The sequence below is a fragment of the Scyliorhinus torazame genome, chromosome 5 (assembly GCF_047496885.1).
Source record: "Scyliorhinus torazame isolate Kashiwa2021f chromosome 5, sScyTor2.1, whole genome shotgun sequence".
NCBI classification, from domain to species: domain Eukaryota; kingdom Metazoa; phylum Chordata; class Chondrichthyes; order Carcharhiniformes; family Scyliorhinidae; genus Scyliorhinus; species Scyliorhinus torazame.
The window spans coordinates 245,658,668-245,677,552 of record NC_092711.1 but is presented as its reverse complement, the minus strand read 5'-3'; the positions used below and the strand labels follow the sequence as shown (position 1 = coordinate 245,677,552).

General features: G+C 47.1%; 1 protein-coding gene across 1 annotated transcript in view; it reads left to right on the top strand.

Moving 5' to 3' along the window:
- The first annotated feature begins 18,650 nt into the window (after window positions 1–18,650).
- The window catches only part of f8 (coagulation factor VIII, procoagulant component), a 128,476-nt gene continuing 128,241 nt past the window's right edge, over window positions 18,651–18,885 (top strand). Inside the window, exon 1 of the mRNA XM_072505270.1 lies at window positions 18,651–18,836. Within this exon, the coding sequence (XP_072361371.1) occupies window positions 18,685–18,836 (152 nt within the window). The 5' untranslated portion in view covers window positions 18,651–18,684. The remainder of the gene's footprint in view (window positions 18,837–18,885) is intronic.

The window sequence follows — 18,885 nt, the reverse complement described above, 5'->3', positions numbered from 1 at the left end:
GCCGTTCGTCGACTTCTTTTAGGAGGATTGAGGTGTCAGCGGGAGGGGAGGGGGGGGATTAAGGAGGCTAAAATGTGGTAGGCAGGACAGGAAGAGGGAAGGGCAGGGAGGAGTGGGTGCTAGTTAGTTATGTTGAATATTTTTGCTTCCAGCTTAATTGTTTTGTTTGTTGTTTGTTTATGTAAATGCCTGAATAAAATACTTCAAGAAAAAAAAAACTGATCCTTCAACTCATTATTGTTAGTGGACTGTGCTGTGGTGTAATTTAACTGGCCTGTAACTACATTTCAAAAGTAGTTCATTGGATGTGAGGTATGTTGATATGTCTTGAGGATGCAAAGTGTGGTAGATAAATGCTCACAGTTCTCTCTCAATATTTTTCCATTCTTTCATGGGATATGGACATCACTGGCTTGCTAGGCCATTTCAGAGGGCAGTTCAGAGTTAACCACATTACTGTGGGCTCAGTCACATTAAGGATGGCATATTTCATTATCTAAAGGACCAGAGAGGTTTTTTTTTTAACAACAATTGGTGATAACTACATGGTGTAGCCATCTGGGATGTCCACTTCCCGATTACAAAATGGACACTTTGCAAAGATTGCAGGGAAAATGGACATTACTGAGAAAACAAGCTTGTCTGTTTATTGGAGCCGCAGCTCCCAGACAAGACCAAAACTGTAGGCCCATTAGCATACTAATGGCCCATCTCCTGGAACAAAAGAGTAACTTTTGAGTAACCGATACTAAGGCAGACACCCCGGCGCCAGAGGAGACCAGAACAAAGCAGGCCAACGGCCACCTAGGACACGCCCAGCCATCAGGGCACCCACCCCTTTATTGGATGAGATCAATATGAATGATCAAGAAACGGCCCAATTGATTGGGGCCAAGTCAAGGCCCGCCCAAAAAAGCACAAAGCCCCTTTGGGTATAACAAGGAGCCCTCAAGAGAGAATCCTTCTCTTGGACCCGGCTCTCACCGAGGAGAGACCTGTCCACCAGCTGCACCAGAAGCAAGTAAGTCCAAGGTCAATGCTCGCTACCAGACAGATGACCTTCGCTGTTTCTCTTTCACCACTTCAACCCCAGCAGCCTCAGATCCGAACAACGGCCATTGTTCCTCTGACTGAGTGGGCGCCCGAAGCTAAGTATAGGCTTTAGCAGTAGTGATAGTTTAGTCTGTAGTATTTGTGCATGAGTATATTTAACTGTGTGTGTAAATAAATAAGCATTTGACTTTGAACTAACTAACTGGTGTATCGAGTCTTTGATCAGTATTCGGTTTGAACCTTGTGGCGGTATCGAAAGATACCTGGCGACGCTAGAGCAAACATAATTAGAATGAAGGAAGGCGACCATATTGACCGCCACATTCAGAGCCAACGAAAGAGAGAGAACATATAGCAACAATGGTTACCATTACTGAGACTAGCTTTACATTCCAGATTTATTTGTTGAATTTAAATTCCAAAAGCTGCTGTGGGATTCATACCTATGTGTCCGGAACAGCCTGGGCCTCTGGACTACTAGTCTAGTGAGATTACCACTATGCCACTGCTACCCTTCAATTAGGAATAGGTGTTTAACAATTGTGTTAAAATATGAAGGTTTTTATTTTACCACAGAAGTGGTTCTGTCAAACCAAATAATTTCTGACTCTTTGGACACAGAAGTATTTTGGTGCAGATTATATTAATGTCATGACATTAAATTAAATTCAGTTCACAAGAGATTAATTCCATAACATGTTGTTTCTGAGAAATATAGATTAGATGCAGATGAGTCATCCATCCAGAATGGTACTTCATACATATCACTTCAGACAATGAAGATTCATTTGGACATTCCAGTAAATGTTCACACTCATTGGGTGGCATTTAACAGAGGCAACAGGGGTTTTGCCCACCGGCTGGCGAGCTGGTGAGAACCCCGCATTGCCTCTTTCTGGCAAGGTTTGCCACATCAGGTGCCACTCAGGAACTTGACAGGCCAGCGGAAGGCCTTCCTTGGGAACAAAGACCCCGAGACAGACGTCCTGCCCGCTGAGTGCTGCAGGCCAATCAGAGGCTGGGAGTTTTATTAAACGGCAGTGCCACTGGAAATGCAGTGGTTGCTGCCGATACAACACCTTTCCGAGGCCTCAGATGGTGGAGGGACCTAGGTCAGAGATGAATGATGGCGGGAAGGGGTTCAGCTGTAAGGGCATGGCTGTGGCTCTTAGTGAAGCCCCCTCTTTTCTAATGTCAAAGCACTGTACCTTTGAACTGGGGACCAACACCACCACCACCCTACTCCATCCCCCCAACATTTTATGTTGTGCGTCCCACATGGTGAATCTTTCTTCATCCGCTGCTGTGTTTATACCAGTAATGGTGGGATAAAGCCCTTAATTGGCTATTAATTAGTCACTTAGAGGTCTTAATTGGTAATGGGGCAGAAAGATCCTCAGGCCTTCCTACACACACTTAATCAGGGTGGAAGAGGGAAGGTGACGAGGTACCCATCTGCCACCCGCTCACACAATGAAATTTCCTCCCCACTGCCAAACCTGCCAAGAGGGAGGGCATTAAATTCTATTCATTATGTGGACAAGGGTCCATTCAATCAAGAGATTAGCCGCCAGCAAAGGGAGTAAAGTTGATCTCTTAAAGTTCAGGGCTAAACATTTTCAGGAAATTTTCTGATAACAGGAGTGGATATTGGCCACTAACAAGGACTGTGTGTACATATTGTTATGGAAATAACTTAAAGCAAGATAAGATTTATTATGACTGTTATTTTGTTCAATAATGTATTCTTTTCAAAATAAATCAGCCAGTAATTTATAATTAGCCTCATTTCATTAAATTGTTCATTAGATTGTGGTTCAGGTGATCAGAGACTCTAATGTAGTGACACACATGGAATTTCAGTATCTATCTAGTTCATATAACAAGTGACTTCGTTGTTACAATCTCTCAGGTACTGCTGTCATATGAATACATATTAACCAGTATACTCCTAATGATAAAAGACAGAAAGCCCAGTAAGGGGCAGTGATGCTGCACTCACAGTGCAGACCCAAAATGTATAACAACATTTATAAACTTCAAAGATGTCAGAAAAGCAAACTGCATATTTCTGTAGGAAGAACAAAAACTCTCAAATTTAAGAAGTATCTAATCTTCATTTACATATTTCCCTCTTCAACAAATATCCCTGCAATGTTACCTGATGTTACCAAAGATCCTCTGTTTCTTAAATTCAAATTCAGAAATGCCTATCCAAATTACCCCTTCTTGCTCAAATAATCTCCCATCATGTGATGCCTTTTTCTGATGTCTGATTTTTGTGTTCTCCCTCAGATGCACAAATTAAATAGAACCAGTCACTGACAGCATGAGTTTGATAACATAATAATTGTGTTACTGGACTGGTAATCCAACAATGTTGGACTAATAATGATCCAGAGACTTGAGATCAAAACCACCTTGGCAGCAGGAGAAATTAAATTCAGTTAATTCAATAAAAATCTTGATTAAAACCCTATTATCAGTAATGGTTGTTGCTTGGTTCACTAATTTTCTTTAGAGAAGGAATCCATTGTCCTTACCCAATCTTGCCTACAACCCCAGACCCATAGCAACATGGTTGATTTTTAAATGAATCACAGAATCGTTAGAGTAAAAAAAGAGGCCATTTGGACCGTCAGGTCTGCACCAAAAATAAAAACAATAAAAAAAATAATAATAATGAAAAAAAGGTCTGCACCAGCTCTCCGAATGAGCAATTCACCTAATGCCATTTTCCCGTCTTCTCCCGTAAGTTTGCACATTCTTCTTTTTCAGATAATGATCCAATTCCTAATTGAATCTGCCTCCACTACACTCTCAGGTATCACATTCCAGATCTTAACCATTCGCTGGGTGTAAAAGTTTTTCCTCATTTTGACACTGCTTCATTTGCCTATTACCCTAAATCCGTGGTTCAATCCTTCCACCAGTGGGAAGTTTTCCCACATCTACTCTGTCCAGACCCCTCATGATTTCTCCTTCAAGGGAAACAGCCCCAACTGTTCCAATCTCGCTACTTAACTTAAGTTCCTTATCCCTAGAACCATTCTCATGAATTTTTTCTACACTCTCTCTCATGCCTCCACATCGTTCTTGAAGTATGGTGCCCAAAACTGGATGCAATACCACAGTTGAGGCGGACCAAGTATTTTCTACAAATTTAACATAGCCTCCTTGCTTTTGTACTCTCCATTCCTATTAATAAAGCCTAGGATACTATATGCTTTATTAATCCATCTTTCAACCTAAACTGCCACCTTCAATGATTTATGCACATAGGTCCCTCTTGCTCCTGCACCTCCTTTAGAATTGCACCCATTATTTTATAAGCTCCTCCTACCAAAATGAATCACTTCACACTTCTCTGAATTTAAATTCATCAGTCACTTGTTCGCACATGCCACAAACTTGTGTGTATCCTTTTGAAGTTCTGAACTATCCTCCTCACAGTTCTTAATGCTTTCAAGTTTTGTATCATCTGCAAATGTTAAAATTGTGCCCTGTACATCTAGGTCAGTAATATATATCAGGGAGAGCAAAGGTCTCATATAGACCCCTGGGGAATTCCACGACAAGACTTCCTTCAGTATGACAAAAATCCATTAACTACACTCTATTTCCTGTCACTCAGCCAATTTTGTATCCATGTTGTCACCATTCCTTTTAATTCATGAGTCGTAACATTGCTCACAAATCTTCTGTCCATCACTGTAACAAATGTCTTTTGGATATCCATGTACACTACATCAATAACATTACCCTCATTAACCCTCTCTGTTACCTTTCAAAATACTCCAACCAAGTTAAACACGATTTGCCCTTCACAAATCCATGCTGGATTTCCTTAATTAACTTGTATTTTCCCAAATGACTATAAATTTTGTCCCATTGTTTTTAAAGCCTAACATTCCTGGGGTTAGGATGACATGGGAGGCCCAGTTTTGAGCTATTAGATCTTTTGTGAATCTAACTCCACTTTCCCAGTATCCCATGTAGCAAAGTCCATTTCTCCCACTACCATCTTTGAGTCACACATTCAACTCTGATCTTACTTACCCTGTGGCAATTTGTTCATGATTCAGGTAGTAATCCACAGATTATTACTCTGTGGTTTTGTTTTTTAATTTAGTCCCTAACAGCTCATACTCCTTCAACACAACCTCTTTCTTAGTCCTGCTATGTTGTTGGTGCCCCTGTGCATGCTACCCTTCCACTCCAGCCCTGAGGAGATGTCCTTAAACTTGATATCAGGCAGCCAACACAGCCTTCGAGACTCATGCTCTCAACTGCGCTGTAACTAACCCCCTACCATACTGTCCCCCAGTCGAAGTACATTACTTTTTACTTCCCTCATTAGAATGGCTCCCTGCACCACAATCAATGCCCTGGTCAGTTTACTCATCCTCCCCACAGTCTCTGCTCTCTTCCAAAAATAATTTCAAGAACCTCAAACCAGTTGGATAATTGTCAGGGCTGAGGCTCCCCCTTACCACTGGATCCTCATACCTGCCTAATTCATAGTCGCACCATCCTGTCTCTGATCATAGATCAAATGTAAAGTACCTAGCCTATGGGGTGTGACTGCCTACTGGAACTAAGTGTAAAGGTAACTACACCCCCCCCCCCTCCCCCCGGGCGACCCCCCACAGGATACAATACAGTGCCCAATGTTCCGACACCAGCTCATAAACTCGGAGCTGAAGTTCCTCGAGTAGCAGACACTTACCACAGATGTGCTAGCCACAGCTGCCCACCAGCATCCCACATCACCTGCAACACATCACCTGCTCTGCCATCTTTATTGTGTTTAATTTAAATAATTAGGTTTCAAGATCTCCGCAGTACCAGTTAAAACTACCGACCACGTCTCAGTGGGATAAAATCTTTAAAGCTCTGTGAACAATCACTTACCTGTTCATCTAATTAAAGCCTTGAACACACCTCAGCTTTTGGGGCTGAAATATTTTTACAGCCCCACCTCCGTCCCCTCTGCACCAAATCCCCAAGTTAGCTCACTCAGGCTCCCTTGGATTCAGCAGCTAAGAAATCTGCAGGAGGCAATGTTGGTGAAATTTTTAAGGAAAAATGATACATCTGGGCAAAGCACATGTGGACTAATGGAACTTTCATCAGTGCAGTATTGGTTGATGTGCTTTGATAAAGAGTCATCCAGGCTCAAACGTTCGCTCTGTTCCCCCTCCACAGATGCTGTCAGACCTGTTAAGATTGTCCAGTATTTCCTGCTTTGTTTCAGATTCCAGCATCCGCAATAATTTGCTTTTGACTTCAAGTCGCAGTTTTGTATATAATTTGCACCTTCAGTGAGTGATACACCCTCAGGTAAGGTGTACAAAACTGCTAATTTATGTGCTGTGAAGTCAACCCAGGAATATTGCAGTTCAATAGGACACCCGGGAGTTTTTATTCAAGTTTTTGGATGAACGCAGCATAGCATTCAAGGGTTAACTCTCAGCAAACAGCACGTGCTTCATGAATTTTGTGCTGTAAACCTACAGCAATTAAAGACAAAGGTTTGCTTAAGAAAATTCAGTGACCTTCAAAAGAATTGTATGCTGACATTTCAATCTATTGAACCACGGATTTAGGGTAATAGGCAAATGAAGCAGTGTCAAAATGAGGAAAAACTTTTACACTCCGCTATTACATGCAAATGTCTTCTGAATGTATTCTAGGATTAATCAAAATGCTCCAAATTCCCAGGGTGTGATTTGTGTACTTGATATTGGGAATTAATTTACAATAGGTGATCTTTTTTGCATGTATGAGTGGGGCTTTGCATGAGAGTGTTTGGTATTCTTAAACTCTGTCAGCAGCTGCGGTAGTCACTCAACAACCTGACTTTGAATTATATCAGCAATCCTTCACCACTGCTCGGTCAGAATCCCAGAACCCCCTATCTAACGCTACTTTGGGAGTACCTTGGCCACATAGACTGCAGCAGTTCAAAGTGTCTAACCATCACCTTATCAAGGCAATAAGGATGGGGAACAAATGCTGGCCTTGCCATGCAGAGATACTCACATTCCTGAATGAATTTTTAAAAAATACAATACAAAATGAAGGAACAAAGCGAAACTTCACTTGTCAGATACAAGTCATCACATTTTGGTGGTCCAGGGTAAAGCCGACAGTCCGGGAACGTAAGGCACGGTTCACACTTTAAACAGAGCAGGCTGGCTACATTCTGAGAGTTATCCTCGGATACATTGAAAGAGATAGAGTGAGGGAGCCTGAGATTTGCTAACACACTCGCCTGGTCAATGCCGGGTCCATAGCATTCCCAACAATACAGTTGCTTTGCAATGTATTTCATATGTATAGGGGTTTGAGGTTAATAGAGCACCCTCTGCTGGACAATAACAATGTATAATCTGTTGCAGAATAATTTACAGGCAAAACATGGGACCTTAGCTCTCAGGGCCGAATTTTATGCCAGCAGGGTTTTCCAGTCCGCTGAAGTCAATGGGCTTTCGAAAGGCTCACCGTATTTTATGGCCCCGTCCCCACCACGAAGAGGCCATAAAATCCGTCACAAGAGTCATAGTGAAAGATATGTATCGAGGGGATGGGGATCTGGGGCGTCATTCTCCGACCCCCCCACCGGGTCAGAGAATGGCCGTTGGCCACCGTGAATCCCGCCCCCGCCCCCGCCGAAGTCTCCGCTCCCGGAAATTGGGCGGGGGCGGGAATCCGGCCGTGCCGGTTGGCGGGACCCCCCGCTGGATTCTCCGGCCCGGATGGGCCGAAGTCCCGCCCAGGAATTGCCTGTCCCGCCGACGTAAATCAAACCTGGTATTTACCGGCGGGACCAGGTGGCGTGGGCGGGCTCCGGGGTCCTGGGGGGGGGCGCGGGGCGATCTGACCCCGGGGGGTGCCCCCACGGTGGCCTGGCCCGCGATCGGGGCCCACCGATCCACGGGCGGGCCTGTGCCGTGGGGGCATTCTTTCCCTTCCGCCTCCGCTACGGCCTCCACCATGGCGGAGGCGGAAGAGACTCTCCCCACTGTGCATGCGCGGGAAACTGACAGTGGCCGCTGACGCTCCCGCGCATGCGCTGGGAAACTGACAGCGGCCGCTGACACTCCCGCGCATGCGCCGCATTTCCGCGCCAGCTGGCGGGGCAACAAACGCCATTTCCGCCAGCTGGCGGGGCGGAAATCCCTCCGGCGTCGGCCTAGCCCCTCAATGTTGAGGCTAGGCCGCCAAAGATGCGGAGACTTCCGCACCTTTTTACCGGCGCGATGCCCGTCTGATTGGCGCCGGCTTTGGCGCCAGTCGGCGGGCATCCCGCCGTTGGGGGAGAATTTCACCCCTGGATTTTCAAAGACTTCTTCAGGTTATAAGGTGGTAAAGGTGGGGGTTTAGCTGATATACCAGTTTATCCGATGTTTAGTACATGATCCCCAACATGACAAAGGAATTAAAGCTTACGTTCGGAACTGCCACCTGGAGGATAATTAAGGGGCTAACTGACACTCAACTACCTTTCTTGCTAGTACACATTAAAAAGGCTGCATGGTACGTTGGTTGATAGACCTAACGCCTTCTCCTCACAGCTACCAGATGATTGGAAGTGAACAAATCATTGCTGAAGATTTTGAGCGATTCTGAAGGGTTTATCAAGTTTTACTATTCACTTGATGCTGGAGGTTTGAAGAGAACTTTTCAAACATCTGGACCATGTTCACACTTGGGCTGATGGATGACAAATGGCAGGCAATGGCCATCTCCAACAAGAGGCAATCTAATTTTGGGTCGAGGTGGGAAAGTAGAGTTGACGATTAACAGATCAGTCATGACCTCGTTGAATAATGAAGCAGACTCGATGGGCCGAATGGCCGACTTCTGGGGCGAAATTCTCCGGTATCGGCGTGATGTCCGCCGACTGGCCCCCAAAATGGCGCAAATCAGTCGGGCATCGCGCCGCCCCAAAGGTGCGGAATGCTCCGCATCTTGGGGGGCCGAGCCCCAACCTTAAGGAGCTAGGCCCGCGCCGGACAAATTTCCACCCCGCCAGCTGGCGGATAAGGCCTTTGGTGCCCCGCCAGTTGGCGCGGAAATGTCATCTCCGGGGGGCGCATGCGTGGGAGCGTTTGCGGCCGCTGACGGCATTCCCGCGCATGCGCAATGGAGGGAGTCTCGTCCGCCTCCGCCATGGTGGAGACCGTGGCGAAGGCGGAAGTGAAAGAGTGCCCCCACGGCACAGGCCCGCCCGTGGATCGGTGGGCCCCGATCGCGGGCCAAGCCACCGTGGGGGCACCCCCCGGGGCCAGATCGCCCCCCAGGACCCCGGAGCCCGCCCGCGCTGCCTTGTCCCGCCGGTAAGGTAGGTGGTTTAATCTACGCCGGCGGAACAGGCATTTTAGCGGCGGGACTTCGGCCCATCCGGGCCGGAGAATCGCGGGGGGGGGGGGGGGGGGGGGCCCGCCAACCGGCGCGGCGCGATTCCCGCCCCCGCCGAATATCCGGTGCCGGAGAATTCGGCAACCGGCGGGGGCGGGATTCACGCCAGCCCCCGGCGATTCTCCGACCCGGCGGGGGGTCGGAGAATCTCGCCCCTGTTCTTTCTGTCATGATATGCAGACATGCAGATAATGATATACAGACAGGCACAGACAGGCAGCTAATGAACACAGAGAACTGGACATGAACAATGAGCAGGCAGGACACTCAGGGGTGGTATCTATCTATAAAAGGCACGAGGCTCTCACACTCCGCCTCTTTCCACTCATGAACATCTACAGAGTGAGTCAGGGTGTATTTACAGTATCACACCTCCAGCTAAGAGCTAGTCTGGTTCAGTCAGACAGGTAACCACACTTAGGTTAGCAGAGAGTCGAACTCATGGAGAACTGCTCTAATAAATCAGATTGAACTAACTTCAAGATTTGGAGTAAGGTCTGGAGTAACTCCAAGGTCTGGAGCAAAACAGCTGAACTCAACAGGTGAGCTGATAGTGACTTTCCTTGACATCAGGCAACATTTGACCAAGTGTGGCTTCAAGGAATCCTAGCAAAACTGAAGTCAATGGGAAACAGAGAAACCTCTCCACTGGTTGGAGTCATATCTCGCTCAAAGGAAGATGATTATGGTTGTTGGAGGCCAATCATCTCAGTCCTGGGGACATCACTGCAGGACATCCTCAGAGAAGTATCCAAGACCTGATCATCTTCAACTGCTTTATCAATAACATTCCTTCCATCAGAAGGTCAGAAATGGGGATGTTCGCTGGTGATTGCTGGTGATTGCACAATGTTCAGCACATTCACGACTCCTCAGATACTGAAGCAGTTCACACCTGTATGCAGCAAGACCGGGAAAGCATTCAAGCTTGGAGTGAGAAGTGGCAAGCAGCATTTGCACCACACAAGTGCCAGGCAATTACCATCTCCAACAAGAGTGAATCTAACCATCACCCCTTGACATTCAGTGGCATTACCATCACTGAATCCCCCACTATCACCATCCACGGGGTTACCATTGACCAAAAACTGAACTGGATCAACCATATAAATACTGTGACTACAAGACAGGTCAGAAACTCGGAATTCTGAGCTGACTAACTAACCTCCTGATTCTGCAAAGCCTGTTCACCATCTACAAGGCACAGATCAGAAGTGTAATGGAATTCTCTCCACTTGCCTGGATGAGTGCAGCTCCAACAACACTCAAGAAGCCATCCAGAACAAAGTAGCCCCCTTGTTTGGCACTCCACCCATCACCTTAAACATTCACCCTCTCCAACAGCAACATAGAGTGGCAACAATAAAGATGCACTGCGGTAACTCATCAAGCCTCCTTAGGCAGCACCTTCCAAACCCACGACCACTATTACCTAGAAGGACAAAGGAAGCAGGTACATTGGAACAGCACCAACTGGAGGATCCCCTCCAAGCCACTTATCATCCTGACTTGGAAATATATTGTTGTTTCTTCATTGCCACTGGGTAAAACTCCTGGAGCTCCATAACAGCACTGTAGGTGTACGTACACAGCATGAACTGCAGCGGTTCAAGAAAGTGGCTCACCACTACCTTCTCAAGGGAAATTGGGGATGGGTAATAAATGTTAGTCATGCCAGTGAGGCCTGTATCCCATGAAAGAATGAAAAAAGCATAATCAGTGCACTTCTTTTACGACTGACCAGAAAGTCAAGGCCATCATTGAGCTCATTACTGACTTTTTTGGTCATTACAATTGCCCTTAAAACATAAGAATTTGTCCATGGCGCACACCCACACTTAAGGGTGCAAATCACACTGAGCACCATATTTGTGAAAGCATTTTGGGCACAATAAGTGTCATGGTAAGTATGCAGAGGAAGTAGATCATGATGTCGATCAACATGCAATGCTGATTTACCACCAATGGTGCTATTTCGGAGCTGAATGTGCCAGCTAATGCCTGCTGTTAATCTCACACAGCTAAAAACATGTTCAGCAGCATCATCCCCCTCATCCACCAGTGCAAATCAAAAGGATCATTAGTTACTTACAGGTTAGTTTATGGTCAACTTCTTCTGGCCATTGCTACAATCCTATAAGTTTTTGCTGCTTTCCACAGCTGTTTAAAGTTCTAAATGTCCACAAGGCGTGGTATGGCAGGTGCTGCAGTACCTCCTGCTGACTTCAAGGCTTTTATACAAACCAGCTGCTTTCATACATGGCTGCATTAATAGGCATTCCCTTTGGAATACAGCAAATGTGAGAATGAACAGAAATCGCACCGAGCATGACAGCATGACAGGCTGCTGGAAGAGGGAGGAGAGGTAGAAGGAGATCATATTCGCCCAGGGCATTCAGGGAGTAATTCACCTATTTGAATCTCAATGAGGAACAATCTGAGAGAAGCCTGCAATTCAGTGAGGAAATCCTCTCTGCAATGTGCCACCTGCTTTAGCCAGGACCCGAATCTCAGAGCAGGGCAAGGACTGCATCGCCAGTGGTTTTGAAGGGGACTGCAGTGATGAATTGATATGTGCCTGGCTCCTTCCAGACTGGAGCTGCTGATATTTGCAACAGTTTGGAATTCTGTGTTGCATAACAGTGGCTATCGACACTTCATTTCATTCTCTCTTACCAGAGACAAGGAGGAGCGAGCATGCACATTCAGGGTTTGCAGGCTTCCCCTTGGTGCAAGATGCCATAGATGCATGAACATTGATTTTGGATGTCTTATGTCTGCTCTGCCCAATGTCAGAACTGAAAGGGATTCTACTCTTCAACATCCAGCTGATGTGTGATCATAGGCAATGAGCCATGCAAGTCAATGCCTAGTATTCTGGCAGTAATCATGATGTCTTTATTGAATATATAATATATAATAATCTTTATTGTCACAAGTAGGCTTACATCAACACTGTAAAGAAGTTACTGTGAAAAGCCCCTAGTTGCCACATTCAGGCACCTGTTCGGGTACACAGAGGAAGAATGCAGATTGTCCAAATTACCGAACAGTACGTCTTTCGGGATTTGTGGGAGGAAACCAGAACACCCGGAGGAAACCCATGCAGACATAGGGAGAACATGCAGACTCCGCGCAGACAGTGGCCCAAGCCAGGAATCGAACCTGGGACCCTGCCGCTGTGAAGCAACAGTTCTAGCTACTGCTTGTGCTGTATAGCCAGAGCAAATTACATGCTGGTAAAAAGTGGCCAACTCTGAGGAGTTGAGTGGCTCTAGCCAAATATGGGCATAACAAGCTACAGGCTCAACAGGCAATATGTCACCGCAGGTGATTGCAACTGCATCAGAAGATAACCTAATAACTGAAGTAACAAGATGTTGTCTGTACAGCAAATACCAGAGGATAACCTGATTAACTGGAACAATGAGATTGTGGCTGCTGAAATTATAATACTTGGTGGCTTGTGACATGAAGGAATGCAGGTACCGAGTCACACATCTGCTTGAGAAATAAGGTAGAGATATACTGACGAACAGAACACTGGCAGCGACAACACTGGAATAACCATTGCAGGAAGAAGAAAGAAGAACCCTGAGCTTGAAGCCCCGGAGACAGTGAGCTGGAGCCCAGAGACCGCAGTAATGGTAGTCAACCCCGTTAGCGCCTGGCCAGCGTGACTCGGATTTGACTCACTGATCTTATTTGGGAAAATAAATATCGCTTATTTGGGAAATAGATAATTTGTGCTGTAAGATCAGGTAATAGTTTTGGGCTTGTTAAATAAGATTGCATGGGTCAACAAAATCAATCAGAAGAAATGTTATAGTTATATAAAGAGAAAACAGGTGGTCAAGAGCAATAGGCCCACTGTAAGCTGAGAATGGAGATATTGGGGGCGATTCTCCGACCCCCCCCCCACCGGGTCGGAGAATTGCTGGGGGCCAGTGTGAATCCCGCCCCCGCCGTGTCCCGAATTCTGCGCCACCGGAGATTCGGCGGGGGCGGGAATCGCGCCGCGCCGGTCAGCAGGAATCGCGCCGGTCGGCGGGCCCACCCCCGGCGATTCTCCGGCCCGCAATGGACCGAAGTGCCGCCGCTGTCAACCCACGCCAGCCACCGTGGATTGAACAACCTACCGTACCGGCGGGAGCAGACGGCGCGGGCGGGCTCTGGGGTCCTGGGGGGGGGGGGCGCGGGGCGATCTGGCCCCAGGGGGTGCCGCCACGGTGGCCTGGCCCGCGATCGGGGCCCACCGATCGGCGGGCGGGCCTCTGCCGTGGGGGCACTCTTTTCTTCCGCCTTCGCCATGGTCTCCACTATGGCGGAGGCGGAAGAGACCCCCTCCACGCCACATGCGCGGGGATGACGTGAGCGACTGCTGACGCTCCCACGCATGCGTCGCCCGGCGAAGTCCTTTCGGCGCCGGCTGGTGTGGCGCCAAAGGCCTTTCCCGCCAGCCGGCAGGGCGGAAATCACTCCGGAGCGGGCCTAGCCCCTCAAGGTGAGGGCTTGGCCCCTAAAGGTGCGGAGAATTCCGTACCTTTGGGGCGGCCCGACGCAGGACTGATCCGCGCCGTTTTTGGCGCCGGGTAGCGGACATTGCGCCGTTTGCGGAGAATCCCGCCCATTGTCACTGACATTGGGTAAATGGCAGACATGTTGAACAATTACTTTGCCTCAATATTTACAGGTGAAAAGGAGGATAACTTGCCTGACGTCCCGAAAAAATTAATAGTCGATAGAAGACAGGATCTTAATACAATTAATTTAAGTACAGCATCAGTAACTAGAAAATTAATGGAACCAAAGAGGGACAAATCCCCAGGATCTGACAGTTTCCATCTGAGGGTGTTCGAGGAAGGAGGGGAGCATGTTTTAGATGCCCTAACTATAATCTTTCAGAGTTCCCTAGATTCAGGAATAGTCCCTCGGGATTGGAAAATTGTACATGTCACTCCAATTTTTAAGAAGGATAAACCAGGGAATAATAGATTGGTTAACCTAACATCTGTGGTCGGGAAATTGGTGGAGTCTAGAATCAAAGATGGGGTAACTGAACACCTTGAAAACTTTTGGTCGATCAGGAAGAACCAGCATGGATTTGTGAAGGAAAGGTCATGCCTGACTAATCTTATAGAATTTTTTGAAGAGGTGACTAAGGTAGCGGACATGGGAATGTCTATAGATATTATTTCTATGGACTTCCAGGTGGCATTTTATAAAGTCCCACAAAAGAGATTGTTAACTAAGGTGGAAGTCCACAGAGTTGAGGGACAATTATTGACATGGTTAGGAAATTGGTTGAGTGGCAGGCAACAGAGAGTGGGGATAATGGGTGCTTAATCAAATTGGCAAGAGGTGATGAGTGGTGTACCACAGGGATGTGTGTTGGGGCCTCAATTATTCACATTATTCATTAATGACTTGGATGATGACATAGAAAGTCATATGTCCAAATTTGCTGATCGCGGACCAGGCCACCATTGTGCGCGAAGGAGTGGCGTGAACCACTCCGGCGTCGGGCCGCACCTTCAGGGCCTAGGCCGGCATCGGAGTGGTTTGCGCCGCGCCGGCCGGCGGGGAAGGGGCTTGGCGCCACACCAACCGGCACCGAAGGGTCTCTTCTGGCCGGCGCGAGTTGGCACATGCGCGGGAGTACCAGCGTGTGCTGGCATCAACCCAGCGCATGCGCAGGGGGGGTTCATCTCCGCACCGGCCATGGCGGACCAGTACACCAGCACGCGCAGAGAGGAATAGAGTGCCCCCACGGCAGAGGCCCGCCCGCGGATCGGTGGGCTCCGATTGCGGGCCAGGCCACCATGGGGGCACCGCCCGGGGCCAGATCCCCCCGCACCCCCCAAGGAGCCAGGAGCCCGCTCACGCAACCAGGTCACGCTGGTAAGTACCTGTTGTAACATACGCTGGCGGGACCATCTGAAAACGGGCGGCCACTCAGCCCATCGCGGGCCGGAGAATCGCCGGGGGGGGTTCCACTGCCACCGGCCCCCGGCCGGCGTGATTCCCCCCCCCCCGCCAAATCCCAGGCACCGGAGAATTAGGCAGCCGGTGGGGGCGGGATTCACGCCAGAGAATCCTGCCCAAAGACTCAGACGTTATGCTGCAACTATACAAAACCCTTATTAGACCCCACTTGGAGTACTGTGAGCAGAACCTTAGGAAAGATATTTTGGCCTTGAGGGGGAGTGTAATATAGGTTTACAAAAATTATACCTGGATTGAGCAGCACGGTGGCACAGTGGTTAGCACTGCTGACTCACAGCACAAGAGGTCCCAGGTTCGATCCTGGCTCTGGGTCACTGCCTGTGTGGAGTTTGCACATTCTCCCCGTGTTTGCGTAGGTTTCACCCCCACAACCCAAAGATGTGCAGGATCGGTGGATTGGTCACGCTAAATTGCCCCTTAATGGAAAATGTAGATTGGTACTCTAAATTTATTTTAAAAATGGAAACAAAATTATACTTGGACTACAGGGATTAAGTTACAAGAAGTGATTGCATAGATTAGGCCTGTTTTCGCTAGAATTTAGAAGGTTAAAGGGTGATCTGATTGAAGTATTCAAGATTTTAACAGGGAAAGACAGGGTACATAAAGATAAACTATTTCCACTGGTTAGAGATTCAAAAACTAGGGGCACAGTCTAAACGTAGGGCTAAACCGTTCAGGAGAGATGTTATGAAACACTTCTTCATTCAACAGATGGTGGAGGTTTGGAACTCTCCCACAAACAGCAGTTGAAGCTAGAACAGTTGTTAATTTAAAACCCTGTGGTAGTCTGTATTAGGGGTATTACGGTATCTAGGTTGGAGGTACCTGATACTGTAAGATCATTGGTGTTGGAGGTACCTGATACTGTAAGATCATTGGTGGAGCCTGCCTGCTGGCATCTGTGTTTCCCTAGCTGCTGCATTCTGTACCTGCGCTGCTGGGGGAAACATCTAGTTCAATAAAGCCTTCAATTGTCCTACAGTCTCGCTTCGGGAGTTACTGATCATGCATCAAACCTGAGATAGATTTTTCTTAAGCAAAGATATTAAGGGATATGAGCCAAAGACCGGTATATGGAGTTAGGCCACAGATCATCCATGATCTTATTGAATGGCAGGACAGGCTGGTGGGGCTGAATGGCCTACTCCTGATCCTATGCTCCTATTGATTGAACGATTACAGAAATCTTGTGAGTTTGTGTTCATCAAATAGATGGAGCAGCAGAGCTTCGGTGATGAGTTAGAATGAAAGTTGCAACATTGACCATCAGACGTTGCAACCTGGATGCCTCACCAAGTCTGCGAACAGAGTTAGCCACCACTTGCATGCTGGAAAATATCTGGTCCAAATTGTGCGCTAAGCCCTGTATCAAGGTAGTGTTGGACTTCTCCATGCTTCTTTACATTTGACTGCAGGCTTTCTGGCAGGCTTTCGTTGTATAAATCCATAAGCCATCTTTCATTAGCTGTTCCATCAGAGTCGCTCATCTGAGTCCTCTGCAATGGAATATCTGTGGGACCTTGCCCTTTGGTGAGCTGGTACCGTCAGTATCCTTGTCCCATGCCACGGCTGTAGCCCATTTGCAGATACCACCTTTATACTCTTCTCTAAGATATCTCAATTGGTGACTGTGTGTGTGTCAAATAAAGTGATGGTGCAGCTACATCATCACTCTCTTCTTGGTGTTCCTCCATTGCCTGACCAGACTTGCAACTGGATAGAAGGCACCAGGGTAAGGTTGTGATGTGGAAATGAAGAATATATGCTTACACCATTTGCAGAAGAGTGTATGAGACAAGAGAGAAGAGGGAAATAGGATGTGAAAAGGAGGAACAAGTAAGTGGATACCATCGTATTAAATGGTTTAAGCCCTGCTACTGGCCACAACCTCAGCAATGACCATTCCTCTTCTACATGGGTGTTAGGACACACAGGAATACCTGTCTTCCCTTGCTTACCTCCTGCCTCTAGTTATGTGCTACCTTGTCCTGCAAAAAAGAGGAAGTGTGTCCTTGAATATGGCACAATGTGATTTGGTAATGTGGCTGTCATGGTTAATTACTGTCAGTGTGTGCAAGTTTAAGATGTGGAAAGGACACTTTCAATAGCATTAAGTGTGTGGTGGTGAGGGGAAGCATATGAATGTTAGGTACAAGTCCTGACTGATGGAGATTATTGGTAGGTGACTGGTGGAGGTATGGTGATCTGAGTGGGCAGTGCAGTTGGTGGGATATGGCATTTGAAAATGCATTCACTGACCTTGACTACTCATGTGGGGTCATCGAACATCTTGAGGCTCTTTCTCCAGCTCCTTAGGGCTCCACCCCTGGCATTAACTTCCGCAGCTCCAACTGCCTTTTAACCATGTGCCTGGATGGCCTCATGACCTCCTGCAGATTCAGGACATCTCTCTTCCTTTCCACCTCCTCCACCAGGACCTCCAGTGCAGCCTCCAAAAACCTTGGAGTTGCTCCCTTCCACTATTCTGATATTTCTCACTTTCCCAAGTTAGATTCTCTTCAAACACAAATTCTAGCCCCTGTTTCGCCACAATGTACCTGGGCTAACTTTAAGCTAACTTTGGACCAGCCACTCATGATATTGGTCCCCCTCTGATTTGTCTAACCAATGAACAGCATGATTAGCACTGGCTGTACACAGGAATCACTCAAGTTAGGAGGCAGCACAAAGTTCTCCATTACTTTCGGCAATTTGGCCTTCCTAGAATTACAGTTGAACAGTTATAATAGACTGGAAACTCATAAAATAGAAAAATTCCTCTTTGCTTGCGATTTTGTAATTTGTTACTGATGACAAGTTGCATCCTGATTGTAAACTAGAAATGCATTCATTCTCCCGTTTGCATCACAATATGAGTTCAGTCAAAGTTTTATGTTGTGTAAGCAGTAGTGCATTTGCCACTTCCTGGTGACTTCAGTCAATTTCTGGATACTTCTTGTTAGTTGCAAATTGTAATATATTTTGAGCTGATGCCAAAATGCTGACCCAATGTTCCTTAAGAGTTCCTGCCATTAGATTGCTTTCCTGGGGATGTTTTCCTTTCTTCAAAAAATCAGTATTATTTTCCGTAATCCATCCCTAATTGATTGTACTGTGACAGTCATACTTAGCGACCAGCTAGGAAACCATGGCATAGACGGGACCATTTTCCAAGCATTAACTGCCAAACACAGAATGAGAGCCCTGGCTTTCTGTGTGTTTTTGGTCCTTCTCCTTATCAAAGATTCTTCACTGAGAGTGAGGAAGCATTACATTGCAGCAGTGGAGTTTAACTGGGACTACAGGAACAGCAATCTTCTATCAGCGCTGGGAGCTGGAAATCTGAGGTGAGAATTTAAGTTTGTTCTCAGCTGATATCAAAACGAAATACCTGTT